The sequence below is a fragment of the Spermophilus citellus genome (genome assembly GCF_964194105.1).
Source record: "Spermophilus citellus genome assembly, chromosome: 14".
Taxonomy (NCBI): Eukaryota; Metazoa; Chordata; class Mammalia; order Rodentia; family Sciuridae; genus Spermophilus; species Spermophilus citellus.
The window spans coordinates 29,269,821-29,297,713 of NC_138194.1; the positions used below are offsets into that span (position 1 = coordinate 29,269,821).

Consider the following 27,893-nt stretch of genomic DNA (forward strand, 5'->3'; position numbering starts at 1 on the left):
AGACAATATGAATCTGACTATGCTTAGCTCTACCCAAACAGGCAAGATTATAATCAAATCTATTGAAATTAAAAGTCAGGTGAGGCTAATCTTACAAATACATTTTTAAATAATTAATAATAGTAAATATTATTAATAGTTTTTTAATAAAGTGAAGGTGTTTGATTCAAGAACAACTAATTATAAGTTTTAATATTGCACAGCTTTTCAAATTACAATTATTTATGGATAAAGGACATAATCCTGCCAGCAATTAAATATTTTAATAAAATCTTATGTTGGAACTTTAGAACACTGTTAATATACATGCGTCACTTTTTGACACAGAAATAAGAATGGTCCCTAAAAATTGTGCAGACTAACCAAATTTCTCATTTAAAGGACTGAAACAAGATTATAAATCATTAAGATTTAAATAATTTCCACCCAACATTACATTAAAAGCTCACTGATTTAACTAGATGCATTCTCCATAATAAAACAAGGAATAAGGGAGGTTTCAAAAATTACAAGACAGAAAATCTCTCTTGTACTAAGAATTATAATGATTTTATACCTTCAGAAAGCAATGACGGACATAAAATAAATCAATGTCGAGATGTTACAGGATCAAAAAAGAAGAAAATTATTTGAAAAGCCAATGCTAAAAATATTCACTTTACAAAAAGGGGAAAAAAATGGAAGTAACCTAATGTTTGATAAATGAAAAATAGTAAAGTACACATATTAGTCATAACATCAACTGCTCCTTATAAATCAGCAAAATGTTGATGTTTACATGAAAACTTCTCCAGAAAACCCACAAAATTAGGTAAATTAAAAATGAAGTAAATCAAATAACTGGCTATATTGGAATGGTAAGATTATAATAATGTTCTTTGTTTTCCAATTTCTAAAATTATTAGGTGGCAATGTTACTTTTAAATGGAAAATCTTCAGCTTAACTTATATACAAAGTAGAAATGAGTGTTTAGTGATACAATGATACCCAAAGCACTAACATGTTATGAAAAGTACTGAAGTAGATCATTACTTAATTCACTACCAAGTTTGTGTCTGTCTGGTTGATAAGATAAGCTTTATTTTTATTAGTTCAGAACAAGCAATCAACATTCCTGACTTGTTTCCAATGATTTAGTAACAGAAAAAAAGATTCATCAAAATTAATTCATTCAAGAATCTTTTTAAAACTCTAGTGTTTGAAACCATTTGGCTAATTAATCTCTTTAAAAAGGCACTAAGACTTTATGAACACATTAAAAAGAATATAGTCTTCAATCTTAGAGTTTGAATCTAGGCAAATTGTGTAATAGGAGACAAAACACATATATTCTTTAGGGTAGCAAAATGATGAAGACACCATATATCTAGGCTAATTTTTTTTATAATTTTGATCTGCTATCAAATTGAAAGCTATTAACCCCTTACAGTAAAATTAAACAAAAAAATCAACATCTCATGAAAAAAAATCATCATATGAAAAATAACTACCTTCTACATCAAAATTTACACTGCTTTTGCAAAAATCAGAATATAAAATTCAATATTTGGCCTTGCTTCAGCTCAGTGGCAAGGCACTTGCCTAGCACACACAATGCCCTGGATTTGATTCCTGAGCACCAAAAATTAAAATAAATTTCAAGATTTAAGCCTTACACAGTGGCACATACCTATAGTTCCAGCAACTTGGGAGGCTAAGGCAAGAAGATCACCTAAAAACAGGTGTTTGAGGCCAGAAGGCAAACGTCTTTTCCAAATGATACTAAAGACTTCAAAGATAGACTGCCATGTAAATGATACTAAAGACCTCAAAGATAGACGGCCATATAATTTAATCATGATGACTAAATATCTTTCTATAATTTTCTACAGTGACAAATTTACCTGGAATTTTAAAGACAAAGTGATCAGCCACTACTCGGCAAGTTCTGCCTTTGTGAATAAAAATTTTAGCCATAAAGTAGTAAAAATCTATGGGAATAGCTCCATGATAAAAAATTATAAGTGCTGGTCCTTCTTTTGGTATTTTTTCCATCCCATGAACTTCATAACCTGTTCAAAAGACAAAATGCAAATACTTAAAATATATTTATTAGTTTATCTGTACTAAAGGATAGTCAATAATTCAAAAGCTTAGTATTCTTAATGGTTCTCTTGCCATTTCCCTTTTTATTCCCTCTTTCCCTTTCCCTTTATTGCTTCCAGTTCTAGAGCCATAAAGTGGGACAGGATGAGTGTGCACTGGCATGGAGAGGTGGCCCAGAACAAGGGCTGGAGTAATGCAGAGTGAGGGAGGCATCCACAGAGCGGACAGGAGCAGAGCAGAGTCATGACAACACCAATGCAGAAAGAGCCTGGCACAAGGTGATAAGGTTGAGTACAAAAAGAAGGGGATCCAAGGTGCGGCAAGCACGTAAGTCAGAGCCAGGTGACAAGGTATGAGGGGGTCAGAGATGAGTGGGCTAAGGAAGTGTCTGTGTAGGAGGGGTGGCCTGGTGTAGGGCAACATGGCCTGAGCAGATAAAGAAGGGTACTGTGCAGTGTGGTTCATGACTTGGCCTGGGATTTCTGACTGAAGCAGAGTAAGAGGATATCCAAGAGTGTTAAGAATGGTGGCAATGATAGGAGATAGGTTACACAGAGGGGGATTGATAAAATGAATAAACAGATTAAGTATAAGGGGAGCCAGGGTTCTCACTGATAGGAGATGGGTTAAAAATACAGAAAAGGAGAAAATGAGAATTAGTAACTCTGTAATCACAGAGAGCATCACTGGCTCCCTAATAAGAAAAAGCCAGGTGTCTACAAACTCACTTTTTGAGTACCATAAAGCTAAAGAAGCAAGTCTTTTAAGAAAGTATGTTTGATAGTTCAGAGCTGTGATTCCAATTTTAAGCTGATTAAAATTTTATACTGGTTTTAAATTCTAATATTATGTTAAGTTGGAATATTTTTTGAACCTTATATATTCTATAATACTTTTGATCTTATATGATTTTTCCACAGAAGGGAATATGATTGTTTTTATTCATTCACTTAACATTTTTTCCAAGTATTGTTCACTTATTTTCTTTCTAATTTCTTAATTCTAATTCAAGTAATTCAATTACTGAGGTTGTATGAACTTACCAAAAGGATCAACTATACATCTGGAGAAATTTTCTGAGAAATAAAATACTCTGTTGAAGGATATTCTATACAGAATATTCCTGAGGTTCTCTCTGGCTTACAGAACATTTAAAAATATGAAATAAATGATCTATTTGCATAACTATTTGCCAAATCACCTAGTTGAAAGCAAATTCAAATAATCAATTAATGAAAAACAATAGTTTGTCACAGTGCCACTAAGCATTAAGTCCCAACATTATTTAATTAAGTCACTTTAAAGCACAGATATGATCATATCATTCTCTTCCCAGAAATTATCAGTGGATTACTACTGCAGTGCAAACTTCTCAAGGCCTTTTAGATCCCAGCAGCTTATTGAGTGACATTAGATGATTCATGTATCAAATGAACTAACTGTAGCTCCCTGAATATACTTTCCCACTTTTGTGCTTCTGTTCCTGTGGTTGCTTTAATTGGAGCATTTCATGCCCCCTGTTTCCCTAACTGTACAGCTCAGACTCTACCTAGTCACCAGGTTCTGGGCATTTTATCTCCAAAGACTCAAATCTATCGCCTTCTTTCTCAATATCAGTTTCAAAATGTACTTCCATCAGCTCCCACCTGCAGTACACCAAACTTAGGGGGATTTGATGAGCAATGGAATCTCAGAGAAGGCAGTCCCAAAGATAATTATTGTCACTTCCAAGAAGGGACAATCAATCTGCAGATTTTGAGTCATCTGGGTCCCATGAATAAGAATAGCCATATTCTCTATGTAGCTCTTTTATTTGATATCATTAAATACAAATTTATTTCTTCTCTGCTCTGATACCATGCTTACCAGGCATCAACCTGATTTTCTGGTTTTCTCATGTGGATTAGCTTACTGGAGAGGATATGAAGGTCAGTAGTATGAAACTCAGGTATCTTCTAATGGCAAAGATTTATTATGTAAGTGAGTTAACTGCCTTTTGGCTTTAGACACCAGTATCATAAATTCAGATAATGATAACCTTCTCCTAAGAGATAAATCCCTTTTAAATTTGCCATCAGAAATTCATTTTTAAGCCTATTCACCTACACATTATGATAATTTAATGGTGAGGTTGCCCTTCTGGATCTTCCTCAGAAAAGCAATTAGAACTAAACTTCCTACAAAATAGTCCAAATTCCTGAGCACAGATTCAACATCCTTCAAAATCCCTAGCTTCCTAGGGTGTGGTAGCGCACACCTGTAATCCCAGCAGCTCAGGAAGATTAAGAGTTCAAAGCCAGCCTCAGCGATGGCGAGTTGCTAAACAATTCAGTGAGACCCTGTCTCTAAATAAAATACAAAAAATAGGGCTGGGAATGTGGCATAGTGGTTGAATGCCCCTGAGTTCAATCCCTGGTACTAAAAAACAAACAAACAAAACCCTAGCTTTGTCTACCTTTTCAGATTGGTCATTCAGTATACTTCTCATCCACAAATAATTCATCTTCTAGCTCTGAATACACTCTGCATTTTATTTGATGGTCTGTTTAACAAATGGTATCTACTGAGTACAATTATGGCTATTTTTTAAAGAAAATTTCAAACTCTTTTTAAAAAATATTTTAGTTGTAGTTGAACACAATACCTTCATTTTATTTATACTTATTTTTATGTGGTGCTGAGGATCGAACCCAGCACCTCGCATATGCTAGGCCAGCGCTCTACCACTGAGTCACAACCCCAGCCCCCCTTAGGCTATTTTTAAGTTGATTTTTTTTCTAATTTATCTTCTAAGGCTTATTGAAAATAAGTTGTGCTGATCTGTACTGCATTTAGCTTACTATGTCTTTTTTTTATTGTTTCTTACATACATCACAATAGAGGAGTGCATTACATTCATAATTGTTTTGCACTGCAATTCTTAATACACCTTTATACCACAATTTATCAAATCTCTGTTTGTATATAAGGTATGTTGACACCAAAGTCACATCTTCATACATGAATTTTGTATAATGATAACCGTCTCCTTCCACTATCCTTGCTCTTCTTTTTAAAAGAGCTTTTACTTTTCTGCCTTAGATCTTCCCTACTTAAAAATTATCAAATACTTTCCTGTAACTCTTCCTATTGGTCTGAAATACCACTTTTATCACTTACCAAATTCACATTTCTGAACTCTTTAATCTGTTTGATTTATAAATGATGATTCTTTCCCTGTACCAATACCACAATTTTAATCAGGATAAATAATGTTAATGTTTTTTCCATGAGGAGGAAAATACTTTTGTTTTCTCAAATTGGTCTTGGTTATTCCTATTTATTCTTTGATACAAATTTTATAAGTTGGATGAAAAAATCATTTGGAATTGCAAGAAATTAATAGATGAATTTGGAATATGTACTGTAGAGATTTTCTATCCATTCAGTTCTTTTTGAGTTCCACATACACAGTTTCTCCACACAGTTCTCAAATGTTTTGTTAGAATTAGCCCTTAAATACAATATTTCCTGTCTAGCAAAAATTAATGGTTTAAGATAACCATTTTTTTTAAAGAGAGAGAGAATTATTTAATATTTATTTTTTTAGTTTTTCGGTAGACACAACATCTTTATTTTTATTTTTATGTGGTGCTGAGAATCAAACCTGGTGCCCCACGCATGCCAAGTGAGCGTGCTACTGCTTGAGCCACATCTCCAGCCCCATTAAGATAACCATTTTTAAAATGACTATTGACGACATGTGGGCCACTTAATTTTATGGGCCACTATATCCCTTGGTTAAATATCTTATTAATACTAAGTCTGCTTCTTTCAAGTGTCTCTTATTTTCTAATTGTTTACACTTCCTACTTCTAGCCTCCACCTCGACAATATTAAATACTAGTGGTAACAGCATCCTTGTAAAGTTCCCTATTATTGGAACTACAGTTTGCTTTTAAGATTGACATGAGAGGGGGAAGATGGCGGCGAAGGGAGTGCATCACCCCAGTGCGCCGCGTCCCTGTGCGGGAGAAAGACGAGGTGAAACAGCTGAAGGCTATCTTGTTGGGAATTTCCAGTGAAATTGAGGTGCTCCAGAATCTAGTGGACGGATTTCCATCGCGCGAGGTTCGGCTGCGGGGGCTCGGAAGCGGGCGATTTCTCTGCACGGAGGGTCGTGCCCCGCAGCTGGAGTCTGCGGCGCGCGCTGGGAAGCGGCGAGGTGCCGGAGCGGGGGTGCAGCGATGCGGATTCTGGGGGCTCCTGCCAGTGGTGCAATGGCCGTGCTTAGTGCTGAGTTCCGGCTTTGAGACAGAGGAGAGAAGCGGTCCAGTTCGGATCTCGACACCGGTTGGACCACGGAGGAGGACAGCAGCTGCCATCTTGGAGAGCTGATGTAATCATCCCTGTTTTCTACTGATCTCAGCTCATTCAGCTACAGAACAGGTGATTTCAGGCTGGTATTTGCCTGCGTCTCGCAGACAGATCGCTCAGGCTCGGGGCTGGAGAACCAGTGGAGAATACTCCTAGGGGCTCGCTCCTGGCAAGGCGTGCGCCAGGCTCTGAGCGGCCAGAATCTGGTTCCCGGGGCTGCTTAGGCCCAGGGCTGGGGAACCTGCGGAGACTGCATGTTGAGGCCAGCTCCAAGTGGAGCGTGCGCTGAGTTCGGGGCGGCTGGGTTCTGACTCCCAGAACAGTTTTGGCCCAGGGCTGGGGAGCCCGCGGGGACTGCGTCTTTGAGCCTGCTCCCAGCGGAGTGTGCACCGAGATCGGAGAGCTTGGAGCGGCCGGGCTCTGGCTCCTGGAGTTGCTTTGGCCTGGGGCAGGGGAACCCACGGGGGTCGCTCCTTGGAGCCTGCTCCTAGCAGAGCGTGAGCCGGGATCGGAGAGGCCGGGTTCTAGCTCCCGAAGCTGCTTTGGCCCAGGGTTGGGGAACCTGCAGTGACTGCTTCTCGGTCCGGGTCCTGCTGGGTGCTGTGGGGACCAGGGGGGCAGAGTGGAGCTGCCGCCTGCGCCCAGAACAGGCCAAGTGACCCGCCGGCGTGGTATCAGGACACCCCAACTGCAGCTGGGGCCGAAGAGAGTAGCCGCCCACGCCTAGAACAGGACCAGAAACCCGATGTCGTGGTAGCCAAGTCACCCCATTTGGAGTAGGGGCTGTGCAGAGCCGCCGTCTGAGCCTGCAAGGTAGGCAGACCTGCGTCCCACTGGCAGGACAGGCCCGGTAGCCTGCCAGCGTGGTGGACACGTAGCACCGAGGCAGTCACGTCACACTGGTTGGAGCGGGGGTGGAGCAGAGCCGCCGCCCGTGTCCGGAAAAGGCCCAGCACCCAGCGACCCATTGGAGAGGCAGTCAGGTACCCCCATTGGGAGTGGGGGCTGAGCAGAACTGCCGCCCGAGCCCACAAGGTAGGCAGACCTGCAACCCACCGGCGGAACAGGCCTAGAGGCCTGCCAGCGTGGTAGACACGTCACACCAATTGGAGTAGGGGCCGAGCAGAGCCGCTGCCGACATCGGGATCAGGACCAACGACCTGAGGGCGTGGTAGTTACGTCACCACAACTGGAGTGCGGGCAGAGCAGAGCCGCCACCCGCACCCACAGGGTGGGCAGACCTGCAACCGACCAGAGTGGTAGACAGATCACCCTAATTAGAGGAGGAGCAGAACCACTACCCGCCCTAAAAGGGAGATTTTCCAAATATACAAGAGCAATATAAATAAATAGGGGGAAAATTTCAAAAACACAACAGTTTCACCAAGCAGAAAGAAACGCGAGCAGTATGAAAAGACAAGGAAAGAAAGGACCACAAGCAATGCAGGTCAACTCAACTTTAGAAGAGGTAATAGCTGCAACAGATGGAATGTCAGAAAAAGAGTTCAGGATATACATGCTTCAGATGATCTGGAGAATCAAGGAAGACATGAGACAGCAAAATCAGACAATGAAAGATCACTTTGAAATTGCATGGAAATGAAGGGAGACCCTCATTGCTATACAAAATTACATATAAGAGGTTGTGAGGGGAATGGGAAAATAAACAAGGAGAGAAATGAATTACAGTAGATGGGGTAGAGAGAGAAGATGGGAGGGGGGGGATAGTAGGGGATAGGAAAGGTTGCAGAATACAACAATTACTAATAGGGCATTATGTAAAATTGTGGATGTGTAACCGACGTGATTCTGCAATCTGCATTTGGGGTAAAATTGGGGGTTCATAACCCACTTCAATCTAATGTATGAAATATGATATGTCAAGAGCTTTGTAATGTTGTGAACAACCAATTAAAAAAAAAAAAAAGAAAGATCACTTTGACAAGGAACTACATAAACAAATCCAGGAAGTAAAAGATCAATTACACAGGGAGATAGAGGTAATAAAAAAAAACAAATAGAAATCCTAGAAATGCAGGAACCAACTTAAAAACTCAATTGAGAATACTACCAGCAGAGTAGATCACTTAGAAGAGAGAACATCAGACAATGAAGACAAAGTATTTCAACTTGAAAAGAACATAGACAGCTCAGCAAGACTGCTAAGAAACCATGAGCAGAACATCCAAGAAATATGGGATAACATTAAAAGACCAAACTTAAGAGTCATTGGGATACAGGAAGGCACAGAGCTACAAACCAAAGGAATAAACAATCTATTCAATGAAATAATACGAGAAAACTTCCCAGACTTGAAGAATGAGACAGAATCCCAAATCCTAGAAGCCTACAGGACGCCGAATGTGCAAAATCATAAGAGATCCACACCTAGACACATTATAATGAAGATGCCCAACATACAGAATAAGGAGAGAATTTTAAAAGCTACAAGAGAAAGGAAGCAGATTACATTTAGGGGTAAACCAATCAGGATAACAGCTGATCTCTCAACACAGACTCTGAAAGCTAGAAGATCCTGGAATAACATATTTCAAACACTGAAAAATAATGGGTTCCAACCAAGAATCGTGTATCCGGCGAAATTAAGCTTCAGGATGGAAGAAAAAATTAAAACCTTCCACGATAAACAAAAGCTAAAAAAATTCGCAGCTAGAAAACCATCTCTTCAAAAAATCCTTGGCAAAACATTACAGGAAGAGGAAATGGAAAATAACAATGAAAACCAACAGTGGGAGGTAGGACAGTAAAGGGGGGAAAATAATCAAAGAGGAAAACAAATCAGGTTTAGTAACATTAATAAACAAATATGGCTGGAAGAACAAACCATATCTCAATAATAACCCTAAATGTTAATGGCTTAAACTCACCAATTAAGAGACACAGGTTAGTTGAATGGATCACAAAACAAGACCCAACAATATGCTGCCTACAGGAGACGCATTTGATAGGAAAAGATATACATAGACTGAAGGTGAAAGGTTGGGAAAAATCATACCACTCATATGGACTGCGGAAACAAGCAGGACTGTCCATACTCATATCTAATAAAATAGATTTCAAGCCAAAGTTAATCAAAAGGGATAAAGAGGGACACTGCATACTGCTCAAGGGAACCATACACCAACAAGACATAACAATCATAAATATATATGCCCCAAACAATGGTGCAGCTATGTTCGTCAAGCAAACTCTTCTCAAGTTCAAGAGTCTAATAGACCACCATACAATAATCATGGGAGACTTCAACACACCTCTCTCACCACTGGACAGATCTTCCAAACAAAAGTTGAATAAGGAAACTATAGAACTCAATAACACAATTAACAACCTAGACTTAATTGGCATATACAGAATATACCACCCAACATCAAGCAGTTACACTTTCTTCTCAGCAGCACATGGATCTATCTCAAAAATAGATCATATATTATGTCACAGGGCAACTCTTAGACAATATAAAGGAGTAGAGATAATATCATGCATCTTATCTGATCATAATGGAATGAAACTGAAAATCAATGATAAAAAAAGGAAGGAAAAATCATGCATCACTTGGAGAATGAACAATAGGTTACTGAATGATCAATGGGTTTTAGAAGACATCAAGGAGGAAATTAAAAACTTCTTAGAGTTAAATGAAAACACAGACACAACATATCGGAATCTATGGGACACATTGAAAGCAGTTCTAAGAGGAAAATTCATTGCTTGGAGTTCATTCCTTAAAAAAAGAAAAAAACCAACAAATAAGTTATCTCCTACTTCATCTCAAAATCCTAGAAAAAGAAGAGCAAAACAATAGCAAAAGAAGTAGAAGGCAAGAAATAATTAAAATCAGAGCTGAAATTAATGAAATCGAAACAAAAGAAACAATTGAAAAAGTTGACAAAACTAAAAGTTGGTTCTTTGAAAAAATAGATAAAATCGACAGACCCTTAGCCATGCTAACGAAGAGAAGAAGAGAGAGAACTCAAATTACTAGCATACGGGATGAAAAAGGCAATATCACAACAGACACTTCAGAAATACAGAAGATAATCAGAAAATTATTTTGAATCCTTATACTCCAATAAAATAGAAGATAGTGAAGGCATAGATAAATTTCTTAAGTCATATGATCTGCCCAGATTGAGTCAGGAGGATATAGACAACGTAAACAGACCAATAACAATAGAGGAAATAGAAGAAACCATCAAAAGACTACCAACTAAGAAAAGCCCAGGACCGGATGGGTATACAGCAGAGTTTTACAAAACCTTTAAAGAGGAACTAACACCAATACTTTTCAAGCTATTTCAGGAAATAGAAAAAGAGGGAGAACTTCCAAATACATTCTACGAGGCCAACATCACCCTGATGCCTAAACCAGACAAAGACACTTCAAAGAAAGAAAACTACAGACCAATATCTCTAATGAACCTAGATGCAAAAGTCCTCAATAAAATTCTGGCGAATCGGATTCAAAAACATATCAAAAAAATTATACACCATGATCAAGTAGAATTCATCCCTGGGATGCAAGGCTGGTTCAATATACGGAAATCAATAAATGTTATTCACCACATCAATAGACTTAAAAATAAGAACCATATGATCATCTCGATAGATGCAGAAAAAGCATTTGACAAAGTACAGCATCCCTTTATGTTCAAAACTCTAGAAAAATTAGGGATAACAGGATCATACCTCAACATTGTAAAAGCAATCTATGATAAGCCACAGGCCAGCATCATTCTGAATGGAGAAAAATTGAAGGCATTTCCTCTAAGATCTGGTACAAGACAGGGATGCCCTCTCTCACCACTTCTGTTCAACATAGTCCTCGAAACACTGGCCAGAGCAATTAGACAGACGAAAGAAATTAAAGACATAAAAATAGGAAAAGAAGAACTTAAATTATCATTATTTGCAGATGACATGATTCTATACCTAGCAGACCCAAAAGGGTCTACAAAGAAACTATTAGAGCTAATAAATGAATTCAGCAAAGTGGCAGGATATAAAATCAACACGCATAAATCAAATGCATTCCTGTATATCAGCGACAAATCCTCTGAAATGGAAATGAGGACAACTACTCCATTCACAATATCCCCCCCAAAAATAAAATACTTGGGAATCAACCTAACAAAAGAGGTGAAAGACTTATACAATGAAAACTACAGAACCCTAAAGAGAGATATAGAAGACGACCTTAGAAGATGGAAAAATATACCCTGTTCATGGATAGGTAGAACTAACATCATCAAAATGGCGATATTACCAAAAGTTCTCTATAAGTTCAATGCAATGCCAATCAAAATCCCAACAGCATTTCTTGTAGAAATAGTTAAAACAATCATGAAATTCATATGGAATAATAAAAGACCCAGAATAGCAAAAACAATGTTAAGCAGGAAGTGTGAATCAGGCGGTATAGCGATACCAGACTTCAAACTATACTACAGAGCAATAGTAACAAAAACAGCATGGTACTGGTACCAAAACAGGCGGGTGGACCAATGGTACAGAACAGAGGACACAGTAACCAATCCACAAAACTACAACTATCTTATATTTGATAAAGGGGCTAAAAGCATGCAATGGAGGAAGGATAGCATCTTCAACAAATGGTGCTGGGAAAACTGGAAATCCATTTGCATCAAAATGAAACTGAATCCCTTTCTCTCGCCATGCACAAAAGTTAACTCAAAATGGATCAAGGAGCTTGATATTAAATCAGAGACACGGCGTCTGATAGAAGAAAAAGTTGGCTATGATCTACATACTGTGGGGTCGGGCTCCAAATTCCTCAATAGGACACCCATAGCACAAGAGTTAACAACTAGAATCAACAAATGGGACTTACTCAAACTAAAAAGTTTTTTCTCAGCAAAAGAAACAATAAGAGAGGTAAACAGGGAGCCTACATCCTGGGAACAAATCTTTACTCCACACACTTCAGATAGAGCCCTAATATCCAGAGTATACAAAGAACTCAAAAAATTAGACAATAAGATAAAAAATAACCCAATCAACAAATGGGCCAAGGACCTGAACAGACACTTCTCAGAGGAGGACATACAATCAATTAATAAGTACATGAAAAAATGCTCACCATCGCTAGCAGTCAGAGAAATGCAAATCAAAACCACCCTAAGATACCATCTCACTCCAGTAAGATTGGCAGCCACTATGAAGGCAAACAACAACAAGTGCTGGAGAGGATGCGGGGAAAAGGGTACACTTGTTCATTGTTGGTGGGACTGCAAATTGGTGCAGCCAATTTGGAAAGCAGTATGGAGATTTCTTGGAAAGCTGGGAATGGAACCACCATTTGACCCAGCTATTCCCCTTCTCGGTCTATTCCCTAAAGACCTAATAAGAGCATGCTACAGGGACACTGCTACATCGATGTTCATAGCAGCACAATTCACGATAGCAAGATTGTGGAACCAACCTAGATGCCCTTCAATAGATGAATGGATAAAAAAAAAATGTGACATTTATACACAATGGAGTATTACTCTGCATTAAAAAATGACAAAATCATAGAATTTGGAGGGAAATGGATGGCATTAGAGCAGATTATGCTAAGTGAAGCTAGCCAATGCTTAAAAAACAAATGCCAAATGACTGCTTTGATATAAGGGGAGTAACCAAGGACAGGGTAGGGACGAAGAGCTTGAGAAGAAGATTAACATTAAACAGGGAAGAGAGGTGGGAGGGAAAGGGAGTGAGAAGGGAAATCGCATGGAAATGGAAGGTGATCCTCAGGGTTTTACAAAATTACATATAAGAGGAAATGAAGGGTAAGAGAAGAATAATACAAGTGGAAGAAATGATTTACAGTAGAGGGGGTAGAGAGAGAAATGGGGAGGGGAGGGGAGGGGAGGGGAGGGGAGGGGAGGGGGGATAGTAGAGAATAGGATAGACAGCAGAATACATCAGACACTAGAATGGCAATATGTAAATCAATGGAAGTGTAACTGATGTGATACAGCAATCTGTATACAGGGTAAAAATGGGAGTTCATAACCCACTTGAATCAAACTGTGAAATATGATATATTAAGAACTATGTAATGTTTTGAACGATCAACAATAAAAAAAAAAGATTGACATGATTAATTTCTTGAAATAGTGGAACTTGTGTACTCTGGGCCCTTCGTGGAGGGAGGAGAAAGATAACTTTGGATACTGTTTTAATTTCTTTTATGATTCTTGGTCTATTTTGTTTCTCTCTTCTTTCTGAAGCAATTTTGATCATTTCTATTTTCTTATAGCACTGGCCATTTCATTTAGTCTGTAAGTACAGTGGTAAGAAATAGTTACTTTATTGGTACTATTCATTCTTCAAAGCCTTGTTCAAAGGCTACCTCCTCTGTGAATAATCCTTTTATTTTTGTCCTGTAGGAAAAGAAAATAAATTATCCAAGGTCACACAGAGGGACCAGGATATAAACCTACATTTGCCCAACTCCAAAGTCTGTATTCTTGCTCCATACCACAGGTATGTACATGATAAACTAGACCTATGATTTTCAATTGCTGGTTATGACTTATGAAATAAACTTATTCCAGTGTGAAATAACTCTGGTGAGTTATCATCAACATTTTTCTTATTAAAAAAGAACAGAAAACATAATACATTATATATAGAAAGCATATATACTTTCCATAAAACAGTATATACACATGTATGCATACTGGATAGCAAAATACCTTCCTTACCAGGAATAACTGTAAAAATATGATACCCTAAAACTGTATTTTTAATATCTTAGGGACTCATTAAATATGCTAAGTTGAACTAAATAATGACCAAGAGACAAGGGGTTCATATTCTAGTGCCTTCCAAATTATCAGAGAAAGGTGCTTTATAATTATGACACTTAATGTTTATTGAAATTTTGTATATAACAAATTATGCTAACATTTTACATGAAATTTCACTGAATCTTTGTAACAACTCATTTAGAATAAAAGAATTGAGATTCAGAAAAATATCCTTTTTGAAAAAGTTAAAGTAGCTTCCTCAAATCTTTATCAATTACAAAGAAAAAAGAAGAAACTTTATAATATAGAAACCTGGCAGACATCTTCTTGAACAAGTGATTGAAGTTATAATAACCAGTTACATCATAACTCCTGTAATATAAGGCACTGAGAAGTACCCAGCATCATTTGTGTGGTATTCTTGTCAAAAATTCACAAACTCAATCTAACTATAAAAAACATCAAATTCAAACTGAGAGAAAATCTAAAGCAACTAACCAGTGCCAAAACAAGTAAACAAGGTGCCAAGGTCATGAAAGACCAAAAAAAAAAAAAAAAAAAACAAAACTAAGAAACTGCCAGAGACTGGAGAAGATATGACAACTAAATGCAACAAGAGATCCTAAAAAAGGAACACTTACAAGAAAGTTTAAAATTTGAGTAAAGATAGAAATATAGCTTAATAGGACACCACCTGCTTTGATGCGTAAGGCTTTCCGTACAACCCCCAGCACCATAAATAAAACAAAATAGGAGTAAAAACTATAATTTAATAGTAGTATATGAAGCTTATATAAAGATACTAACTTTCAAGGAAACTGGGTGAAGTATATATGGAAACTCCTGATACTGTTATGGCAATTTTTCTGTAATTCTGTATTTTTTAAATGCAATTTTTAAAAACTCATAATTATTGCAGAAGGGGAGAGGAGGAGAGTAAAGGGGGAAAAAAGGAAGGGGAGAGAAGGAAAAAAAGGTAAATTATAAGTCATATGGTCAGACTACCTCTTTAGTCAAATGCCTACATTTTCCAAAATTTTTCCCAAGTATTAGACAGCCAATAAATTGGGAAAGCCTAGTTGCATAAATGACAAACAGGTGAAACAAAATTTTTATCCAACAGAAGTACAGACAGGATGTCTTCTTGATATCTCAATTTAATTTTCCTATAAAAACCTTTATTGCCTATGGTTTAATCTATAGGATGCTTTTAGTGAATAAAATGTGTCCAATTCTTTAAAAATAACAAAATATGCAGTAAAGAAAGTTAGGGTTTGTGTTACATTGGTCGATTTTTTAAAAACCAGTATTCGTGTATTATAAGTAACAAGTCATATGGTCAGACTACCTCTTCAGTCAAATGCCTACATTTTCCAAAATTTTTCTATTGCCAATGAATTGAATAAGTTACACTGGAAGTAAGTAAGCATAAACATTATTTTTAGACAAGGAATAAACTCCCTTGTAAAACAAAAATGAAAACCACAATAACATATACCTAAGATTAAACAAATGAGTAAATATCTCAAAGAGAAAATGTTCCTTATTTTCCTAAAGCAAATGTTATGATTCGCATTACTTTGACAGTTGTACCAAAATACACAGATTTTAATTTTCTCAAAAATAGATATTTATTGAGGACACTTCTTTATTAATTTTTAGGGGGAAATCATTAAACATTAAGAGTCCAGCATTTTAAAACGTTTTTCATATATTCTAGGAATAATGCTTTTTAAAAAATGGGTCCAAAGTTTTTAGTTTAAAGAGTATTATAAGACTGTAGGAAAAGGAGTTCACTGCCTATCACCAAGTAAACTACCTAGAAATGGAGACATTTAAGAAACATCAAACTAATGTTCCTCCACATAGTATAGCCATATGCTACACAACACATAAGAATCACAAAATCTTGAAAAAGCGTAGATTTTTACATTACACTACATTTTACATTACACTCAGTCTCAGGACAAAAATATAACTTCAAAATAAAAAACAATGGAAAGATTTTATACAAAGATATTTATGTGATAATTAAAATGAATAATAATTAATATAAGAATATTTAAAATAACAGTAATTACAAACAAATTACTGTTTAATGATAGGTAACTAAATAATTATAGGATTTACAGAATTCCATGAAGCCATTAAAAATCATATTTATGAGAAGGCTTAGTGACATGAAAAATATTAATCTGCCATGCATATAACAATAATAAAGACTTTTTTTAAATGACAGGCATACCAACATTTTTAATAGAACTCATTTGCATGGTAAATGTTAGGTGATTGTTTTTTTCTTTGTATTTTTCAGTATCACTACGTTTTTGCAATGTATATTGTTATTAAAAAATGAAAGATTCTTTTAAAAGTATAATTAAAATTGACTTGACAGCAATTTACAAAATCTAAATGTGCACATAAATGCCTTTTATTCATGTTACTAAAAAATAGGGTAAAGAAAACCAATATTTTAAGAAGTATAACTTCTCCTAATAAAATGTTAAGCTACCAATAATAAAAGATTTAAGCGGATTAAGAATTAAATATTTCCTCCAATACCTAAAAATATCTTAAAATTATACATTTTGCTACAAAATAAATTTCCTGCTTAAATCTACTAAATCAAACCATGTCTCCTGTAATATAAATAAATTGAAATGTCTTACTCTATATGATCTTGAGATATAAGGGTTTATATGTGTGGGAGGGGGATGTTTCCCAGCAAGCAGTATAAATGATGCCACAAAATTTCCTAATTACTGTCTTAAACTCAATCAACAATAACAGTCCACACAGATGTAGCCTCTGTAGACAAGCATGTGTACATTGATGAAATATCATTTTGCCTTATGAAAAACAATGAGAGTATATGAGAGCTCCTACTGACAAGCCGGGACTTTAACAGTAATAAAGAAACATTAAGAACTCAAAATATCAAAGGTATATAGTTGCTGTTTGCAAACTTGCTGTACACTGTGACTTTTGACCCCGGATCCCCAAACCTGGACAGATTTACTATAAGACATAGAGCACAAGACTTAGAGCCGGATGTCAGAGGTTACATCGTGCTCTGCTTCCTAGTGTACCATGACAAATAACCTCTCTTAGCCTGTTTGGGGAAAGTCATTTTAAGAAAACCATACATGTGTACAATGCAAGCAAATAGGTAACAAGGAATATCACTTCCATTATTTTTATTAGTATCTTCTCAATTAATAAAACAGAATGATAAAATAGGTTCAGTGCCACACAGAGACAGCAACACATAGAAATCAAAACATTCTTGCTTACCATGCCAAACTGCTGCATGTCCATCCCACAGAGTTGCCACTGTTTTCCTTGCACCGTCCCATAAATTATGAGAATAAGCTTCTTTTAATACATTTTTCCTCTTATAAATGTGTAAGAAAATAATAGTAAGATAGAGAAGAAAGATAGTAAAATAAGGAAGTATTAAAAGAATTAGTGGTGTAAAAACCCACAAGAGATGGTTTGCAAAATTCAAATAGTCCTCCAATTGCTCCACACCAAACCATTCTTCGAGTATGTGAATCAGACAGGTCATATAGGGTATAGAATCCTGTCCTGAAGCACAGGTTTGATTTTTGTCTATCATTTTTCTTTAGGTGAAAATGACAAATTCAATCTCTTTCTTCATTGCCATAGCAGGTCTTTAATTTTGACACTAGAAGGAAAAATAATTCATAGTTATTCTCTTCAGAGATACAAAGTTAAATGTTAGAGTCTACATAAGTAGCATATCTAGTCATTTCTTAATACCAAAAATAAGTAGATGATTAATGCTTAACTTTGTTGCAGGTTTACATGTGAAAATGATAAGGTTTCAACTGTTTACTCATGAATGTGTTGGGTTTAGCTTTTGAAATAACTTGCAAGCTGTAAGTGAAAGAAGAAAAAACTGATGAATGAAATTTCAGATTTTATTCATTTTTCATAATTTGACTCATATCTCAAATACAGATATTGAACATTTAGGTCTTATACAAGATTATGTTGAAATTAAATATGTTCTTCACAAAAGAAAACATTAATAGTTAATTTGGTAAAAAATAACCAAATTCTTTAGAAAATGATGACATACATTTTTGGATACTGTCTTTTATAAAGAAACAGGTTCACAGAAAAGCTATCTATTCTTTTGGCATTATATAATAAAAAATTACCAATATTGCCTTTTATCTTATAGTCATTAAATTTTTTAAAAATATTAAATGCTTAAAAATACAGCTGTACAATTATTCTATGAATTCAGCTCTAAAATGGTCATTTAACTTACCAAAAATTACATAAATATCTTTTCCCAAGCATCAGTGTATATATTCTGAAAAACAGTAAGCAAATGGAAGAAATATGTGACTAAAGAAAAAGATTGGGCTGCAGATGTAGCATGAGGGAACAGCACCTTTCATAAGCAATGCCTTCGGTTCAATCTCTAGCATCTCTCTCTCTGTTAATACCAAAAATGTATCTTCTCATATGTACGTATCTTCTCCGTTATGTACATATCTATAGTATGTATAGATATGTATATAAAAAGACAATCATTAATACCTTGAGTTGAATTTCCATAAAACAAATAGCACAAGATATTTACAAATGTTTAACGAAAATGATTATAGTCCCAAGATAGTATGTCACAATTAAGAATTATAGTCATGCTACCGATGTTTGCTATGGACAATTGTTTAGTGCCACTATACAAAGCTCCACCTAAGAATTTATTTTAACGGAGCTATAAAAAGATTTACTTCTTCTGAAAAAGTTGGAATGAGTAATTGACTATCTCTCTTTACTAACTTTACCAGATAAGTTGACAAATCATAATCCCTACACAAGATTTCCTCTCTCCATTCATATTTTCTCTGGTTCTGATTCTATTCTTAGCGATATTTTACCATTATTCCATATTACATAACTTTAATGAAAATTATCTCATATCCATTGTGGCTGAGGCAGGAAATAAATAAATGAAAGAAAGGAACAGAGAAAAGAACAGACATACACTCAAGACAACATATAGTTGTCTTTATGCCAAGATTTTCTTGCTAATTGGCTTATTAATAATACACATATTTTGAGGACTTTTCCAGCTATTGAGGATTTAGTCTAATTTCCTTGTAACCAATAGCATTTACTTATGAGAAACCTAGGCCTATTACATTAACAGGAGATGAACATAACATACATTAAGACCTCAACCTGGGCTTTATGTATATCATATTCTAACCAATCCACCTAAAGAGCTGAATCACTATAATTATAATTCATCTGTGTTTGCACATTTGTAATGCAACATATCAAATTCAATACTTTCAAAAATGATAGGAGCTAGGGCTATAGCAGAGTGCTGCTTGCCTACCATGTACAAGGCAGTGAGTTAGAAACTCAGAAAAAAATAAAATTTAAAAAATACAGCAACAATAAAAGAAAGGAAATATTAAGTGTTGATGAAAATGTAGAGAAATCAGAAATTTCATACATTGCTGACTGGAATGTAAAATAGTGTGGCTCAGTGGTAGAACGCCAGCCTCTCACGTGTAAGGCACTGGGTTTGAACCTCAGCACCACATAAAAATAAATACAGTTTTAAAAATCAAACTTCTTGAGCACCAACAAGTGGAAAATTCCATACTTGACCTTATGTAAAAGGGCACAGTAAAAACGCAGGTGCATTTAAAATACTGTGTAAAATTACCTTAAGGCTATATGTATAATGTGTATGAAACCTAAGTTAATTTTGTATTCAGACTTTGGTACCATTAGCAAGATGTCTCATTATGTTCATACAAATTTCCAAAATCCAAAAAAATCCAAAATATAAAACACTTAGCATCAAGAATTTCAGATAAAGGAAACAACCTATATACTATGTTTTTTCCTATACATACATATCTATGATGAAATTGAGCACTTCTACCTTTTCATTTAAAGGAGTCATGTCACAGCTTCTCTTTAGCATATCCAAATTTCCAGTACACTATTGTATTCTGGGGGTCATTGTAAAGACAATTAGGGGTTATTTGAACACAATCATTGCACTATCACAACCTGTGTGTGTGTGTGTGTGTGTGTGTGTGGTACTGAAGATTGAACCCAGGAATGCTCTACCACCAAGCTATATCCCAGCCCTCTTTATTTTTCTATTTTGAGACAGGGCCTCCTTAAGTTGCTGAGGCCAGCCTAGAACTTGTAATCCTCCTGCCTCAGCCTCCAGAGAGTAGTTGGAATTATAGGTGTGCACCATCACATGTGGATATAATACTGTGATTCTTAATCTCAAGAACTGAGGCAGTACTTACTGAGTGACTAATGGACAGGTAGCATATACACTGGACAAAGGGATGATTCACATCCAAGAAGAATGGAGAAGGACAGCACAAGATTTCATTATGCTGCTCCTAACAGTATACAATTTAAAATTTTTAATTTGTTTATTTCAGGCATCTTCCACTTAATGTTTGTGGACTGGGGATGACCAAAGACCTGAAACTGCAGAAAGTAAAACCATGGGAAAAGGGGAACTATAGTATCCCTCTTCTCCTTTTAATCACATCCTTACTTAGCATACATAATGAGCACAGAAAAGGGAAGACAAACAGAACAGGTAGGGCTCCAAGAAACCTACACAAAATCAAGTAGACTTTTAACAGTGCCACATATAAGAATCCCTTCCACAAATGGTCACCCAGTCCCAATTTTGATTTTAACGTTTCTAAAAAAAATTTTTTTTAAATCACACACAAGGGTGCCCCATTCCATATTCAAAACCATCCATAACTACTAAAAAGGTCTCTCATACTTATCTCACTATCTTTTACGTAAGTCTATTAGACAACCTCTTAAACTTCAGAAGTTATATGAATGAAGCTATAGTTTATCTAATATTTCAGTCAAGATATCTGGCAAACCCAAACCTCTCCTGCCTCCTCTCCCTTTCCCTGGTGCTGGGGGTCAAACCCAGGGACACACTCTTGACAGGCATCAATCCTCTCTTTAAAATACATCAAAAATCTTTTTGAACTGATAAACTCAGTAAGGTGGCAGGACATAAAATCAACACACTAAAGTCAATTGCTTTTTTTAAATAATACACTAAAAATGAAACTACTGAGAAAAAAATCAATTCCATTCACAATAATTACAATAACAAAACAAAACCTAGGAATAAATTTAACCAAGGAAGTGAATAATCTCTACAATAAAAATTAAAAAACAATTATGAAAGAAATTAAAGAGGATGCAAAATATGGAAAGACATGCCCTCTTCATGGGTGGAAAGAACAGTGTTAATATGTCCATTCTGCCCAAAATGATCATCAGATTCAAAGCAATCCCTATCAAAATATCAATGGCATTCTTCACAGAACTAGAAAAAAACAATCCCAAAACTCATATGGTACCAAAAAACTTACAACAGCTAAAGCAATTCTAAGCAAGAACAACTAAGCCAAAATAATGAATGCTGGCAGGGATACAGAGAAAGGAGAACTCTCATACACTGTTAGCTGTAATGTAAGTTACCAGTAGCCATTATGGAAAACAGTATAGAGGCGCCTCAAAAATCTAGAAATAGAATTATGATTCAACAGACCCACAACTGAGTATATATCCAAAAGAAGTGAAATCAGTATGTAGAAGAGTCAGTCACCTGCACTCCATGATTAACTGCAGCACTGTTCACTATAGCTAAGATATGGAATCAACCTAGATGTCCATCAACAAATGAGTGGACAAAAATATTGTGGCATATCTACACACAATTCGTCATAAAAAAAAGAATGAAATTCTGTTATTTGCAGCAACGTGGAGGAAATTGGAGGACATTATGTTCAGCGAACTATTAGGCAGAGAAAGGTAAATGCTACATGTTTTCACATGTGTATACTAAAAAAATGCTACTTCTTTGGCCTTCTTAAATGGCTAAATTCGGCATATCTCTGCCCTCAAAGTGTGGCAACAGTTAAGGATGCAGGAATAAACATTTCCTTTGAAAACTAGTCTTCTATTTCCACCCACTCACAAGAGTAACCGAAATACTAATAACCATTTCAAATGTCTGAATTTTAACTAGTTCATACATAGTTCTAAAGAAGTACCAATATCATTTTGGCATTCATAACCCGAAAATCAACTTTCAAGCTTGAACTTTCTTCTTCTAAAGGTGGCTGCCTAGGAAGTCTCAAGGAACACTACACTCAACTTTTTCTTTTTTTCAAAGTCAAGAGTACTGTTCCAGTTTCTTGTTAAGATATTTAGCAGCTTTGAAGGCTGAGACCTGCTTAACAGGTTTACAAACCCCAGTGACTACGTGCATGGCGCCCATAAGGTCTGGATAGACTCATATTAAAAAGCCTGATTACATGGTTTCATTTAGTCCTTCAAGCTGACCATCAGGTAGTTACTGTTGCTAGTCCCCATTTTCAACATGAAGTTCAGAAAGGTTAAGGCACGTTCCAGGTCAACATGGGCAGTAAAGGGGCATAAACCAAGGTTCCCAGCCTGCTTCGGGACGCGAACTCTCCTGACCAGCACCCACGCGGCCTGCAGTCGCCACATACTTTCCTCTAGCTTTCATACATAGGAGGTTCGGTCAGGCTTCCCGGATCTGGGAAGTCACCCGGCAAGCTAAGAAGATCTCTAACGAGGCTCAAGACACCTCGCCCAGCCACCGAAATTTGGACGAAACGCGCTGAATCGGAGGTTTTCGAGAGCAAGACGGGGGACACGGACTGATAGTGACCCAACAGGACCTCTCCTTCCGGTCAGCCAGGGGCCCGAGCCGAACACCCAACAAGGCGGAAAGCCGAGCGCGCCGATGGGGCTTTCCGGAGAGGCCCGGGGAGCCCCGACGCACGCCCTTCGCCGCTTCCAGCCGCGCGCTACAGACGCGACGCCGGGCTGGAGGAGCCTGGAGAAGTCAAAGGGGGACCGACCGACGCACCTAAGACAGAGAAAGATAAGGGCAACTCGCCTTCACCTTCCAGCGGCAGAAGGAACTCAGTGGCTTAACTGCGAAGTGAGACGGGCAGATTCGCAGAGCGGGTTTCCCATAAGCAATCAGTAAAGAGGAAGCCCGGGCCGGGTTAGGTGTGACACCGCCTTCGCCCCGCCCTTTCCTGTGGCCGCCCGGAGCAACTTCCTGTGGTGGCTCCTCCGCTAGCTCTAGGCTGCTCCAAGCCGGGGCCGGTTCCTAGCTTCTGAACCGTGAGCGGACGCGGGAGGCCTCCTTTTGGTCTCCGGTAACGAACCAGAAGCCTAGTCCGAGTGTCGTGCGTCAGGAAGACCCTTGAAGGGGCAAAATGTGCTGCGAGAAATGGAACCACGTGGCCGAAATGTTTCTCTTCCTTGACGAGCGGGAGGAGGACTGTAAGATCCATTGCCTCTGCTCCCGGGCTTTTGTGGAGTAAGTAGAAACTGATCTCTCTTCATTTCTGGCACCATCGTTGCCCAGTAATGTCGGCGTGGCAAATACACTTGTAATGGTTCCCTTATTTTTCGACCCTGCAGCAGGGCGGTGTTGAAGAGAAACAAAACCCGGGAGAGGTAACGGAGTGGTCGCCTACAGCGAGTATTAGGTGAACGACTGAGGCTGACCTCGTAGGCTGGTAGGGGGAAACGTGGTAGTTTAAACATATCACTTCTTGTTTACAGATTGAGAGGGCACTTTAAAGTTGGGAGAAAGGGATATGTAAAACGAAATTCCTCATGAATGTGAAGGTTTAAAGTTGAATAGCCTGGTTTTGGTTAGCATCTCTTTTCAAACATTAAAATCTGTTCAAATGCGTGTACTTGGAAAGTCTAGCTGTTTGAGGTCAAAGGCTTAACTATTTTTACAACTGTTTTGGAGATAGCTTTGTTTGGGGAAAATATTGAAGGTAAAAATTGCAAGAAAAGTAGAGTGAGGGGGGTGCAAATTGTAATCTAGAGACTGTTTTCTTTATAGGTAGGCTAAGCCATTTAAAGATTTTTTCATTTCTGAAACGGGTATAGTTACCCTAATATTGCATTCTGCCGCTTGTATTAAAATCCCCTTTGGAGCCGGCCCTGTGATGTACGCGGGTAATCCCAGCTGCTTGGGAGGCTGAGGTAGGAGGATTGTGAGTTCAAAGCCAGCCTCAGCAAAAGCGAGTAGATAAGCAACTCAGTGAGACCCTGTTCTAAATGAAAAATACAAAAAAGGGCTGGGGATGTGGCTCAGTGGTCTAAATGCCTCTGAGTTCAATCCCCAGTACACACCAAAAAAAATCGTCATTGGAAGTGACTTTCAGGTGATAGATTATAAATGTAGTTTAATGTAGGAGAATTTAAGTTAGAAGAAATTATTTTTCATTGTGTGTTTTTGTGAAGTAATCTGAAAATTAAACCCCAAAAAGTAAACTCCATATTAAATTTAATGTAAAAGTATTGTCCCCTTTGTAGTCAGGCATGCATACAAGTATGTATTTATTTGATGAATACTTTCTGATCCCCTGTGTATCAGATATGCTGGAAGGCACTGAGGTACTTAAAGCCTGTCCCTGCCTGCATTGAATTTTCTTTCTAGCAAAGGAGATCAATATTAATTTTAAGAAAGCTGATTATAGGGGCTGGGGATGTGGCTCACGAGGTAGCACGCTCGCCTGGCATGCATGTGGCCCGGGTTGGATCCTCAGCACCACATAAAACAAAGATGTTGTGTCCGCCGAGAACTAAAATATAAAGATTATCTCTCTCTCTCTCTCTCTCTTAAAAAAAAAAACAAAAAAAAAGAAAGCTGATTATATAATTACTTGACTAATTATAGTTATGAGAGAGAAGTATTTGATTCTTCACTGATAACCTAACTTTTCTCCAAGGGTCACAGAGGTTTTGGGGGAAAAGTAACATTTGGAAAGAGGTCTAAAGGTAATAAACTGGGGTAAGATTGAGTGAAAGGAAGCATTCCCTGCAAGCTGAACTTTGACAAACCCTAGGAAAAGCAAAAGAAAGCCTGTGAAACCAAACAAAGTGACTGTCAAGGAAAAATAGGAGATAAGGTTGGTAAAGTCAGCAGAGTAAAGACGTACAGGACATTGGATACTTTATACAGTCCCTGAATTCACAATGACTCAATTTAATGATGGTGCAAAAGCAATTATTCAGGAGAAATCATATTCAGATTTTGAATTGTGTTCTTTTCCTGGGCCAGCAATATGCAGTGCCATACTCTTGTGATGCTAGGCAAAGCAAAAGCCACATCTCACAGTCCCGACCCCATGAAAACAATCTCTACAGTTTACTGTATTACTAAACTAGGATATTTGGTGGATGTATTTTCAGTTCGAGATAGGTTTATCTGGAAATAACCACATCATAAATCAAGGAGCATCTATATAGGAAAACCTTATACTTGGAATGACATAATCAGATTAGCATTTTATTTATTTTGTGGTGCTGAGGACCGAACCCAGCACCTCACTCGCACATGCTAGGCGAGTGCTCTACCGCTGAGCCCCCAGCCCCAGCCCCAGATTAGCAGTTTTTAAAGATTACTCTGGCCGTGGATAGCAGGAGAACCACTGAAGCCTGTTGTCCAGGCAAGAAATAATATTTGCTTGCATTAGGATAAATGGCAGTAGAAATGGGGAAAGATGGGAGAGGAATTATTGGGGTTGGAGATTGGAGTGGATGTGGGGGAATAAAGAAAAGATAAAGAATGGAAAACAGACTAGGTTAAAGGTAAATTCCTGATTTGGGGCTTATCTTGCTACCTTTCACTGATAATAATCCCTGGAGAATATTAGTTTTATTTGGGGGCAGTGGTGAAGAGATTATAAATTTGATTTTGTATATTTTGATTCTGTGGTACCTACAAGCTAGATAAGTGTTAGCTGTAAACAAGTCTGGATGGCGCCTGGCATTTTGCCAGGCGGAGTGGTTTGTGAAGTAACTCCAGCGAGCCATTAAGTGTGGAGATTTCTTATTGGTTGACTGCTGTATCTAGTTTATGTTAATTAAGATAAGCTGTGTGAAATGTATAAATACCTCTGTTGTCCTACAATAAACGGCTCCCACTCCTGCTGTATCAATCTACACAAGTTGTTCTTCACCCCCCACACCCCACCCCCACCTGTTATTTTGCTGCAGCCGGACTGTGACTGATAAGGATGGGTTGTATAAGGAGTTGGATATATTAGTTTGGAGCCTTGGAGAATTCTGTGCTGGTCCTAAAAAGCCATTAGTTTCAGGGGTAGGGGATTCCATCCTGGAGGAATTCCAACATTTTTTTAAAATGAAAAGAAACCTGATGGATTAACTGAGAAACAGCAAGCCTAAGTATACTGCCATCAAGTGTTTCAGTGAAGGAGTAATTAACATTTGAAAACTATTAAAATAACAAGCAAAATGAGAATCCACTAGAACCATTGCACTGTCTGTGTGACTCATACCATATACAACCAGAGGAATGAGGAGTTATGCTCCATTTGTGTACAGTGTGTCAGTTGCATTCTGCCATCCTGTATAAAATTAGAATATATTAATAATTTTTTAAAAAGTATGATGAGAATTGGTAGCTGCTTAGTCAAGACTCAGAGTAGAACAGTGTCTTAATGGGGTTCCTACAACCCACGTCAGGCCTCCTATTTTATAATTCAAGTCAAAAGTTAAGATTTACTTAGCTCTTACGTGTACCACGTCCAGAAGTTTATTCATGCCGAATCTTTAAGCACTGTGGATTGGATTACACTGACCAACCTCTAGATTGCTTTGTAGAGAGTACTTAACAGTTATAATGGGAAATTCTTTAGATACTAGGCATCAGAAATATATTATTTCCAGAGATGAAGACCCTTTGAGATACTTGAAAGTTGTCAAAGGTAGAAAAAATAGTTTTCACATTTTAAGAGTTAGCATTGTGCATTGTCTTACTACTGCTCTTTCTGCCTCAGATTATGTGTAGCCTTGGAATATACTAGTAATAATCTTGGAGTACTGTTTCACCTCTCACTCACAAAGAAGTATTTCTTCTGCTTCCACTGGACTTGAAGACCTTTTAAGCTAGGCTTGCAGCCTAGCTGTGTAGGTGGGACCAAGGAGTTCATCAGAAAAGAGTACCTGGTTGTGTGTCAGAGATGTAGGCCAAGAAAGAAGAATCAGTCTGTAGTCTGTGCCAGCCAATATTGTATGCTTATTAACGTCGAGAGAGGGAATATAAGTTTTAAAATATTTTTCATATCATACCTCTAGAAAACAATGGATGACTGGATTTGAATTTCTGCCTCACTTTTTCAAAATAGGTAAAGAGAACTTTTTAAAAAAAAATTAGCTCTGTTACTGCTCAAATTCTAGCCCTATAGAACAAAAAGAACTTAGAGATAGGATCTTGGAGGATCTTAGAATTGTTTCCAATAGTCATTGAGAAGTCTATAGGAATGGAAACATGCTGGGAGTTCAGGGATTTTTTAAGAGAGGCAAGAGGTTCATTTTAGTATTTAAAATCAATATGTTTGATTGCTGAAGGAGATTTAAAATATATTATTAAAAAAGTTCATTACCATATAGCAGAAAACAGCCATTACCATAGGTACCATATGTCTTTTCAGTGCTTAACAGCTGTTTCTCATACAAAATTATTGCAATATATCACCTCAAAGGCAGGAAATATGAAATAATATTGTAACAACATTTTA

At 37.3% G+C, this 27,893-nt stretch overlaps 2 protein-coding genes across 11 annotated transcripts in view; one reads left to right on the top strand and one right to left on the bottom strand.

The window, feature by feature from the left end:
- The window catches only part of TMEM68 (transmembrane protein 68), a 39,346-nt gene extending 16,016 nt beyond the window's left edge, over positions 1-23,330 (bottom strand). For 2 of the 10 annotated variants that reach the window (XR_014018863.1, XM_081266827.1), the window contains exons 1-4: positions 23,186-23,319; positions 18,521-18,565; positions 17,515-17,908; positions 1,885-2,052 (exon numbers count right to left, since the gene is read on the bottom strand). Coding sequence is in view for 9 of the 10 variants with exons in the window: in XM_081266827.1 (XP_081122953.1) it covers positions 1,885-2,052; positions 17,515-17,839 (493 nt within the window). In the remaining variant the exon portion in view is untranslated. The other 8 variants (XM_081266830.1, XM_081266829.1, XM_081266831.1 and 5 more) reach the window with 8 other exon arrangements.
- A 177-nt stretch (positions 23,331-23,507) lies between these two features.
- Positions 23,508-27,893, top strand: part of TGS1 (trimethylguanosine synthase 1) — a 41,620-nt gene continuing 37,234 nt past the window's right edge. The window contains exon 1 of the mRNA XM_081266826.1: positions 23,508-23,647. Within this exon, the coding sequence (XP_081122952.1) occupies positions 23,544-23,647 (104 nt within the window). The 5' untranslated portion in view covers positions 23,508-23,543. The remainder of the gene's footprint in view (positions 23,648-27,893) is intronic.